The 12,234-nt window shown below is 25.8% G+C and overlaps 1 protein-coding gene across 1 annotated transcript in view; it reads left to right on the plus strand.

Moving 5' to 3' along the window:
* The window catches only part of LOC111620726, a 50,383-nt gene that overhangs the window by 35,970 nt on the left and 2,179 nt on the right, over nt 1-12,234 (plus strand). Inside the window, exons 3-4 of the mRNA XM_023362750.1 lie at nt 9,339-9,549; nt 10,230-10,526. Coding sequence (XP_023218518.1) covers nt 9,339-9,549; nt 10,230-10,526 — 508 coding nt within the window. The remainder of the gene's footprint in view (nt 1-9,338; nt 9,550-10,229; nt 10,527-12,234) is intronic.

Below are 12,234 nucleotides of genomic sequence, written 5' to 3' on the forward strand. Positions count from 1 at the left end.
CTTATTAAATCTGTTTATTTAGCAACATAAAAAAAAAAACGTATAAAATTTTTTAAGGTTAGATAATTATATTCTATACTGTAAATATTACATAATTTAGAATATATAACGTTAAAAACGGGTTTTAAAAAAACGTAATTTAAGGGCAAAAATTTACGATCGTATTGCACTATGACATATTTTCTAAATCAGTGATATCGGACGTAACATATCACGTCAACCCTGTAGAAAACAAACACATATATCTAATTTTATAGCGAGGCATTGCATATTTGCCTCAAAGATTAAAGATTTTCAACAGTAGAATGTAGAGCGAATGCAATTTTCCGAGAGGGCACACATCAGATTTATCATTTCGTTCGAAACACCTCCGCTTACATTAGAGAAACGATAAATTATTTTACGCTATTACCGAAACAAAACCGATAATAACGTTATATCGAGGGGGAAAAAAAGAAAGGTAAAGCTAATTTCATCCAGATGATCATTTATATGACATCCTACATATTTTAAAAGGTAGTAAGGAAGGAATCCAATCAAAGATACGGGTTTGCTACCGTACATAACTTTTTAGAAAGGATATAAAATGAGAACTGACATCCATTAGACTAGTCTGTAGATGGACTGAATGCTTCAGCTTCTTCCTAACACCCCAAGGATGGGATAAGGATGAAGTGAAGCGATTGTACTGACGGCTTACTGAGCCATAAGGGAGGGAATTTTGCCCCATGGGAGTTCTTGTCAACAGTTCAACAACAATCTTTTTCTCAAAGAATCGTCATCCGAAACGACGAGTTCGAATTCTCCTCTTCAAACTATTCTAACAAAAAAACTAATTTAAAAAAAATAAGAAAAAAACGAGCAATTATTTATTGTGAAAGTGTTATAATAATTTATTTGTCACAATTTATTTATTTAATTTAAAATATATGCTCTTGATTTCAAATTAGTGTCTTGCCCCTGTACATCATACTTTTCCTGATAACAGCAGAGTCATGCTGATCATCTATGTAACTGTGTGTCTGGGGTGATTTTTTTTAATTGAAATCACGTGACTTCTGATTTCTACCGGTAGTTCGTATATAGTTAATCGAACCCTCCTTCCCCTAAGGTTTCCATATCTGGTCTCGACTTTCATCTATCTGCTACCGTTCTGGAGATAAAAGACATTTAACCACAGATAGTGGGAATTTATAGGTCTAAATTTTTTCAAATTTCAGCCCAATTATATAAAAAAAATACTTAAGAAAATGAATGTTTTGCGTGAACAAATTTTTACAAATATTCTCGCGTGTAGTTTGAAGTAGATGTCGAGTCGTGAGATATAGCGTTACTAATGCTAAAAAATTGTAATCTTTAAATTAATGATTATAATCTTGGGATTTGAACACAACGAAATAATATATGACAAATAACTATTCATTATTTTTATTTTTAGAATATTTGTAATTACTCTATCTACTTACTGTAATATCCCATACTTTATTACTCAATAACATCATTATTTTTATTTTTAGAATATTTTAATAAATTTTCAGTTAATATCCTGTTTTAATCCTTACATAATTGTTTTTCTGTGAAATTTGCGTTTTTTTATAACCTTAAATTCTTTCGTTTTAATAAATATCGAGTCAGTAACACGAATTTTAAAGGTGAAACAGTTGTTTTTTTTACCTTTTATTAATATATCATTCGATTTTATTGTTTCAGAAACTATTAATAATAGTTTTAAGGTGTAATGGTTGAGATAATTCCAGTTTTTTTTAGCAATAAAACCCTTAAGTTTTGTGTTTTAAACTATTATAATCTCTCTCTATAGGGTTTTAGTATCTGGAGCTGTGTTAAACTCATATTTCAAGTGTTTAATGTTCTGTTTCTCTTGTATCTATGTAGTAAATATTTTTTTTGTCTTATTCTACGTCAACTTTTACATATTTCTGTGATTTTTAGTATTAAAATCAACATATAAGTGATATAAATTAATATATTCTCTTCTATTATTTCAATTTTATTCTTTTAATAATACATTTTAATGTGTAGTGATTGCAATAATTTTTCAATACATGATATTTAAACAATTATATGATTCTAAGCATGTATTTAAGTGTTTAATCTTGTGTTTCTCGTGAAATTTTTCTTATTTTAAGTTAATATTTACATTTTATTCGTGATTTTAAGAGTAAAAAAAATCAATACATACATTGTTCTAAATTAATATACCACGTATTTCTGTTATAAAATATTAATCTACGTGCTTTTATTTAAGAAAAAAATCTTTTATACGTGTTTATAGTGTTGAAAATTGACAATACTCATCGCGTGTTTGTTGTGTTGGAAAGTTATCTGGTCTGTCATTTATCACGTGCTTAAAATCGACAACATTATGTAATTTCTAATGTTTAAAAGCCACGATAAATCACGTTTACTTCACGAGGAATCAAAACATAATTTTTCATATTAAATATTTTTATTTTATTTACGTTATTTCAAGTTTATCTTCTAACAGGGACATATGCATTACACGTAATTAAAACAGCGAAACAAAAGGAAAAAAATAATAATAATTTATCGGTATATACGAAAACACGCAAAAGCTTTAAAATAAAATAATTCAACTTCCAATAATTAATTTATAAAAGGGAATTCTATTATTGGTCTCACACCATCTGTTGTATCTGCAAAATGTCGCATTTGCTGAACTATTGATTGAATTTTCTCGGTACGTATCACTAACGGTGGCGTCATCTAGTATCACAAAATTCAATTAAATCTAATTACAATAAAAATAATAATTAGATTTAATTCAATTTTTAAATCTTAAAAAAAAGAAAGAAAAAAATTATTAATTATTAAGCAATTATAAAATAAATATTTTAAAATATTACGCTTAAAAATTTAATTATTATTATTATTACACGCGAAAATAAAATAATAACGAGTTAAAACATAATAAATTTCATTCGTAATTGAAGATTTTAATTGTATTTTTCCCCCCTATTATAAATAAATTTGAAGATTAAATTTTTGAAGAGGATATTTTTCAATTTTGTAGACTTTAGAACATTTATTACAAATCAATGAAAAATAGTTAAATGTAAAGAGACGAACGATATAGTTACGTTTAAGAGAGGAACGATTGAAGGATATAAGTGAACAGTTGAAATGCCATCTTCAACGAGTTAAAACATAATAAATTTCATTCGTAATTGAAGATTTTAATTGTATTTTTCCCCCCTATTATAAATAAATTTGAAGATTAAATTTTTGAAGAGGATATTTTTCAATTTTGTAGACTTTAGAACATTTATTACAAATCAATGAAAAATAGTTAAATGTAAAGAGACGAACGATATAGTTACGTTTAAGAGAGGAACGATTGAAGGATATAAGTGAACAGTTGAAATGCCATCTTCAACTATCGTCAGCAAGAGTGAATAGTTGCAAAGGTCATTCACCTCGTCAGCTTAAATACGTTATCAAAGAGCGGACAAAGTTCTTTGACTCAATCCAATCTTTATGCTTGATGAAGGATCTGCATCCTTCTTCAAGAAAAGGATGTTAGAAACGGATGAAAGAACACACTCCTGTGGGAATATTCAAAATGAAAAATTCATTCAACATAAGAAGAGTATGTGATAAATTTTTGAATTTTTTATTTAATTTTTGTATTTTCTAATCAAAGCATCCCTTAATGATAACGAAGATGAAGAGGAGGATAAGTGGATAAATAAGGAGGATAAATGGATGAAATGAATAAAAATCATTCAACTACTTGTTTTATTTTTGAATTTTATATTTAATTTTTACATTTTTTCACTTAACTTTTTAATCTTATAATCCAAGCATCCCACCCACAATGATAACGAAGATGAAGGAGAAAGGAAAATGGATAAAATAAATAAATTCGTAATAAAATTTAGAGAAAGAAAAAAAAACGAAAGTGAATTTACTAATAAAAATTGGAAAGGAAATTAAATTATTATAATTAATGAATATAAATGCAAAATATTCAAAATTAATAAACAGTTAGTTAGGTATATCAACTCAGTGATCCTTTCTGATATATGTGATGTCAGTTCACTACGTGACCTGAATTATAGAACGGTTTGTCGAATAAGCAGCGTATGTTTTACTCTGCTGTCAGATTAGACATAAGGATGCCATCTCACGTCTTCACGCAGCAATATACTGCCAATGGAGCCAATATCAACATTGAAGTGTCTTAATTGAGTCTCCTACATCGTCACGCTTTTATAACAATTCTGAAAGTTTTTCAATCTATATAAACAATAAAGCTGTTACTTTTTTATGTATTATGATAACTCAATTTATTGTTAAAGTTGCTCTTTCTTTCGTTTTTTTTTTCCTTTTTTTCCTTTTTTAATTTTTAAATTGAAATTTTAATAGTCATATTAGTGAAGTAACAAGTTGTGCATATTAATTTTTTTTCTGCCTTTATTCTTTGTGAAAATAATAAATTTTTTACAGAAAAAAATGTGAATTATGTTTAACAAGTTTTACTATATTTTTTTTTTATAAAACTTTTTACAGTTTTATTAAAATTAACTTTAAAATTTATTACTAATTGCTTAAGTATTATTCCTTGTATTTTAAATTACTTTATTTTGTTTGTTTTAGAACCATTTTAGAGAATTTCTCGTCGATTTCGTTAAGAAAAATAATTGTAATTATTCTCTTAACGGGGAAATAATCGTAAATTTTTCTTGATTTATCCTTAAATTAATTGCATTTTATTTCCTAAATTTCTATTATTTCTTTTATTGTTCCCATATTTCAATTGAGAATTATTATTGTTTCAATTAATAATATAAATTCTTTTTAAATGATTATTTTTAGAATATTTTAATAAATTTTCAGTTAATATCCTGTTTTAATCCTTACATAATTGTTTTTCTGTGAAATTTGGTTTTTTTTATAACCTTAAATTCTTTCGTTTTAATAAATATCGAGTCAGTAACACGAATTTTAAAGGTGAAACAGTTGTTTTTTTTACCTTTTATTAATATATCATTCGATTTTATTGTTTCAGAAACTATTAATAATAGTTTTAAGGTGTAATGGTTGAGATAATTCCAGTTTTTTTTAGCAATAAAACCCTTAAGTTTTGTGTTTTAAACTATTATAATCTCTCTCTATAGGGTTTTAGTATCTGGAGCTGTGTTAAACTCATATTTCAAGTGTTTAATGTTCTGTTTCTCTTGTATCTATGTAGTAAATATTTTTTTTGTCTTATTCTACGTCAACTTTTACATATTTCTGTGATTTTTAGTATTAAAATCAACATATAAGTGATATAAATTAATATATTCTCTTCTATTATTTCAATTTTATTCTTTTAATAATACATTTTAATGTGTAGTGATTGCAATAATTTTTCAATACATGATATTTAAACAATTATATGATTCTAAGCATGTATTTAAGTGTTTAATCTTGTGTTTCTCGTGAAATTTTTCTTATTTTAAGTTAATATTTACATTTTTTTCGTGATTTTAAGAGTAAAAAATAATCAATACATACATTGTTATAAATTAATATACCACGTATTTCTGTTATAAAATATTAATCTACGTGCTTTTATTTAAGAAAAAAATCTTTTATACGTGTTTATAGTGTTGAAAATTGACAATACTCATCGCGTGTTTGTTGTGTTGGAAAGTTATCTGGTCTGTCATTTATCACGTGCTTAAAATCGACAACATTATGTAATTTCTAGTGTTTAAAAGCCACGATAAATCACGTTTACTTCACGAGGAATCAAAACATAATTTTTCATATTAAATATTTTTATTTTATTTACGTTATTTCAAGTTTATCTTCTAACAGGGACATATGCATTACACGTAATTAAAACAGCGAAACAAAAGGAAAAAAATAATAATAATTTATCGGTATATACGAAAACACGCAAAAGCTTTAAAATAAAATAATTCAACTTCCAATAATTAATTTATAAAAGGGAATTCTATTATTGGTCTCACACCATCTGTTGTATCTGCAAAATGTCGCATTTGCTGAACTATTGATTGAATTTTCTCGGTACGTATCACTAACGGTGGCGTCATCTAGTATCACAAAATTCAATTAAATCTAATTACAATAAAAATAATAATTAGATTTAATTCAATTTTTAAATCTTAAAAAAAAGAAAGAAAAAAATTATTAATTATTAAGCAATTATAAAATAAATATTTTAAAATATTACGCTTAAAAATTTAATTATTATTATTATTACACGCGAAAATAAAATAATAACGAGTTAAAACATAATAAATTTCATTCGTAATTGAAGATTTTAATTGTATTTTTCCCCCCTATTATAAATAAATTTGAAGATTAAATTTTTGAAGAGGATATTTTTCAATTTTGTAGACTTTAGAACATTTATTACAAATCAATGAAAAATAGTTAAATGTAAAGAGACGAACGATATAGTTACGTTTAAGAGAGGAACGATTGAAGGATATAAGTGAACAGTTGAAATGCCATCTTCAACTATCGTCAGCAAGAGTGAATAGTTGCAAAGGTCATTCACCTCGTCAGCTTAAATACGTTATCAAAGAGCGGACAAAGTTCTTTGACTCAATCCAATCTTTATGCTTGATGAAGGATCTGCATCCTTCTTCAAGAAAAGGATGTTAGAAACGGATGAAAGAACACACTCCTGTGGGAATATTCAAAATGAAAAATTCATTCAACATAAGAAGAGTATGTGATAATTTTTTTTTTTTTTTTTTTTTACTTATTTATTTTTATTTTTATTTTTTTCTTTATTTTACTCCTCGGAAAAATTTTCATTTCGCGTAGAAACAAATGCCAAATGGATATTTGATTTTTATTTATTGTTACATTTTGCAAATTCGAAAGTGATGAAGATGTCAGTTGATTTTTGTCTCTAGAATTTTTCATGTATTATATATACATTTTTAATATTATTATTTATTCATTTTTACGTCGCTCCTAGTTCTTACTAAATGTATTTTTAATAACTTTTAGAAAATATTATTATTATTTTCTTTTTTTTTCAATTAATTAAAAAGCAATAATTAACGTTTAAATCGTTAGATTCTTTTCGCTAGACTTTACAAATTGTTAAATTATTACTTCTCGAATTTGTAGTAAATAAATTACTTTCGGTAATTATTGTAGATCTGAGTTACAGATAATTAATAGATTAATGTTTGGGTAGAAATTTAAGAAGTTAAATGCCTAGAAACTCGATTAAATTTCGTTAAAAATGAAGCAAAATATCAATTAAATTTACATCTAAAATATAAATTAAAGGTTTAAAAAGAACAATTTTTTTTTAAATTTTTATTTTAGTATATATTAAACAACTATAAACACGAAGCAAGACACGTAGAAAGTGACTTAAATTTCTTAAAAATGAAGCAAAATATCAGTTAAAGTTGTATATTAATCGAAAATTAAGAGGTAAAAATCGATAATTTATCCTGTTTTCATACATTAAATTCGAATTGTATGCATTAAATTGCTACACAAACACGAATTAATACATGGTTTAATATCAGAGCAGCACTCCAGCATCCGTGAGAAGTATTTACTGTAGCAAATATTACAAAATATATTATAACTTTATTAAATTTGTTATAATGAAATATATATATATATATATAAAGGTTTCAAATCATGATTATTTGCATATTTGTTGAAATTTGTATCTTTCCATTAAGTGGAAAAGTTTATTCAAGTAGAAAATTTATTACATTACCGAAAGATTTACATAATTATTGAAAATCTGCCAGTCAAAATTTTCATTTTCTTTAAAAAAAAATTAATAATAATAATAATTTTATTTAAATTTATATAATTAATTTTCAATGTGTTTATTGAATAAATAACAGTTTTTTTTTTCCTGAGAGTGTTTGTTAAATTTTATATTAAAAATAGTAATAATTGTATTTACATAAATTTAAGCGAAAGGTATGAAATTAGATTTAAAAATTTTAATTAAATATTTTATTTTTTCTTAAAAAAAGTTATAATTTTATTGTATTTTTTGGGGGGGATTAAATTAGATGATAATGTTAATTAAACAGTTCTTTCTTTTAACAACAGATGGCAGCATGCGATAGAGTTTTAGTGTTATCGATTGTCACTACTATCTTCTAGGGTCAGGTAGCTGTTCAGAAGTAAATATTGTATATAGAAATGTACAGATAAATCTGCTATTGTACTTATTAAATCTGTTTATTTAGCAACAACTTAACTAATTTTGTTATACTTATTTTGATTTTTATAAATTAAACAAGTTTATTAATCAATTTCAGTCACGTGTAGCTGTACTAATTTAAATTAATGAGTTCAAACTTTGTAAATAAACGATTTTCTGTTTAACGTTTATTGTAAATTACTTGTTTTTTTTTCTTCTTCTTTTTTCATTTCTTCATTTATGTAAATTACGTGAGCATTCTTCTGTGTGATTGTCTGTTTGTCTGTCCGATTTACAAGACATAAACAATCGTTTAAACTAGGTGAAAAAAATAAGTTAAATTTTTAATAAATAATTGATTATTTGTGTTGTTTTTTTTAAATCAAATTTAAGCTTTGTTTGGTTTGATATAAAATGTAAAAAATGTATAAAATTCTTGTTTATTTAGGTGAAGTAAGTGATGATTATCAAAAGTACAGAGTTTACAACACGGTAAATACAAGGAAAAAAGGGGAAAAAACAACACCATAAAGCTTAGATGATTGATAAAAATCACCAGACTAACATAAAAATTTCTCCATAACCCTAGCAGATGGTCAATATCGACCATAACAAAATTTTTAAAGCGATTTTAACATAACATACATCACATCAAAGACTTACTTCATCCTTTGATTACTTTTTTTTCCCCTCCCTTCTTCTGTCTTACGTGTTATAAAAACCATGCAAGAACTTACACTAGTTCTTGTGGCAAGTTACAGAGTGATAGACGACACCATTCCGGAAACATTACTTATAACGATTGGTTCATAAATCTAGCAAATTGTTGTCGTTGTTTCGGTGTCATTTCATTCTTCTAAGCAAGTCTTCTTGCCTGTGTTTATGAAATGGCCTCTTTAAACATCGTTGTCCCGCTGTGATAACGTCAAGTGCCTATGTAGTTATGTGTCTTTAGGTACTTCGTCACCATTGCTTGTCGACTACCTTATGTTAGTTACACTTAACTCGTGTAAGCGTAACTTTTACCAGTTATCACCTACATAATTTTAGATTTATCTTTTATATCATCGTTAAACGAAATATTATTATTATTATTATTATTATTCCTTTCTCCATACTCTTATTAACTTTTATTATATTTCAGGTATCGTGGATAAGAAGAAAGGATTTTCATGTTCTAACTGTTGGATTAGAGACTTATACGACAGATGCTAGGTTTCAAGCTATTCATATGGAAAGAACGAATGATTGGTCTCTACAAATAAGATATCCTCAATTAAATGATGCTGGTTTATACGAATGCCAAGTTGGTTCGGATCCAAAAATTAGCTTTTTTGTCAATCTCAACGTTGTAGGTAAGTTTAATATGTTTTTACACGTGTTTACAACTCATTTCTGAAAGCTCATTTCTCCCAAATTCATCTTCCTGAACACAAGTGCTGGGCTTCAATTTGAAAAAAATTGTAGACCTGTAAATTCCCACTGTCTATCCTTCCTTAATCTCATGAACAGATATGGAAATCTTAGGATTAGAAGGCTCCGATTAACTATATAGTAACTTTAGGTCTATACCGGAAATCACGTGATTTCAATTCAAAAATTCCCCCATACGGACTTACATAGATGACTGACATCACTCTGTTGTTATCAGGAAAAGTATGATGTACAGGGGCGGAGCAAGACATTTGAGATGGAGAGCATATATTTTAAATTAAATAAATTAAAAATATGATTATAAATTGCTGCCCGGCATTGTAACGATTGCTCATTCTTTTCTATGTATTTTTTAAAATTTCTTACAAAGTATTGTAGCGGTTTTCTTTCCTTCCATCTTCATTCACAGTTCTTTTCCACACGTCACATTTTTTTATATCCTTTCTTCTTACACCATTCAGCTAAAAATAGACCAGTCTGACACGCAATAAAACATTTTAAAAAATTAAAAAATCAAAAATAAGTTAAATTAAACGTTAAAAAAATGATACACCGATACATAATTTTATCAGGAACATTAATATTCTTTCTCATATTTCAGAGGCAAAAGCATCGATACTAGGACCTCATCCACTTTATATCAAAACAGGAAGTTCTATTAACTTGACTTGTGTCATAACTCAAAGTCCAGTACCTCCAGTTTTCGTTTTTTGGTTTCATAACGAAAGAATGATCAATTATGATTCTTCGAGAGGAGAAATATCATTACAGAAAGCTGGAAACGATACAGTTGTCAGTAAATTATATATAAAGGATGCACAAGCAGACTACTCCGGAAATTACACCTGCGGTCCTTCAAATGCTGATTCTATAAGTATCTCAGTATATATACTTAATGGTAAGTTGATGAAATTCAAATCATTCATTCGATTTCAGTTATTCTGTAAGTGAATCAATACTAAAAATATGAATTTTCTATTATCTAAATCACTAAAAAAAGAATATTAATGTTATCGATTCCTTGTTTTATTTTACTTTTATTATTATTTTATTTTATTTTATGATAATTAAAATTATAATGTAATTCGGTTCTGTTTAATAATAATAATAATTTTTTTAAAAAATAGCAAATATTTAATGACATTTTATGGGTCATTGTACTCCGAATTTTGGACGACAATTATTAATTTTTTTTACTTTAACATTTTTTATAATGATTAATTTTACATCTTAATCATAAAATATTCTAATTATTTAGAGATTTAACATGAATTTTTATTCATTTTTAATGCTTTAATATATATATATTTTTAATCGAACTTCCACCAATGTCACCACAAAAATGAAGTCTAGAAACACTTCTTTAAAAGCTGTAATGTTAATTAATGTATTCATTTTTAATATATTAAATTTCTACAGTAAATTTTATAATTTTTCTAATATCGAAATTATCTATTTTTTCTCGTTTAGTCATTACAGAAAATCATAATTCTTCTTTATCTTGATAAATGTCTATTTTTTGCATCATTCATTTTATACGGATGAACAGCATTTTACATTAATTCTAATTCCTAAACGACTTTTATTTTTATTGCAAATTTTAAAATATATTTTTGTAAAAAAAAATTAAAAAATTAACATTTGTAACGTATAATTTTTACAGTAAATTTTGTATAAGAACTATTGATAAATGTAAAACGATTAAATTCTATTTTAAGCATCAGAAAAAAGGATGAAGTATTGTATTAATTTCTTGTATGTCGTTATATTGAGGTTCGACTGTATATATATACAGTCAATCCTCGATATAACGTTCTATGTATGGATGTAGTGCCATCCATTAGTGGGAATATCCCTTATATCGAAGCTCCTGTTAGCATTTGCGGTAAATCCCTAAATAAAAACAGAAACATAATAAATAATTTAGTGTTCTTACCGTAAAAATACTATAGAATTGCTTGAATTTTTAAAATAATGTAGCATATTAATGACTTCCGAATTATTATGGTCCAGTATCGAAATCCTATCGATGTGGATCGTTATATCGAATGTGGACTGTATTATACAGTCGAATCTCAATATGATAAATGTGCAACCCTCGTAAATCATCGACATTAAATGGATCAATATCGCATTATGAAACAGTGTTATCACCAAATCACTATCAAATTTAAACGTATGTGTAGGCCTCATTATTCTATATAATTCTCATTGTTTAAGATTCTTCGATTTAGCGCCACATTGATTTTAGTACCAATTTTAGAAGGAAACAAATGGTGGGTCTATATTAAGGTTTTAATACAGTTGAATTAATATTAAAAAAATTCTGTGTTAATAAAGAAACCACCCGATATAGTGAATTTCAGATACAGTAAGCACATTTGATTCTTGATATACTTTATGTATGTAATGAATCCCCATATAATGAATAATTTAGATCAATTCTTTTGGCAGTTCACTATATAGAGAATCTATTATAAACTATCAGTAAATACAATAATATATTCTATATAATTATAAAACTTTAATTATTTTTAAGAATTTTCTACATAATATTAATTTTAATTTTAAAAATTAATATATTATATAAACTTGTAATTTAATTG

This window comes from Centruroides sculpturatus, unplaced genomic scaffold, assembly GCF_000671375.1.
Source record: "Centruroides sculpturatus isolate CEXI.00-Female unplaced genomic scaffold, Cexi_2.0 scaffold102, whole genome shotgun sequence".
NCBI lineage: Eukaryota > Metazoa > Arthropoda > Arachnida > Scorpiones > Buthidae > Centruroides > Centruroides sculpturatus.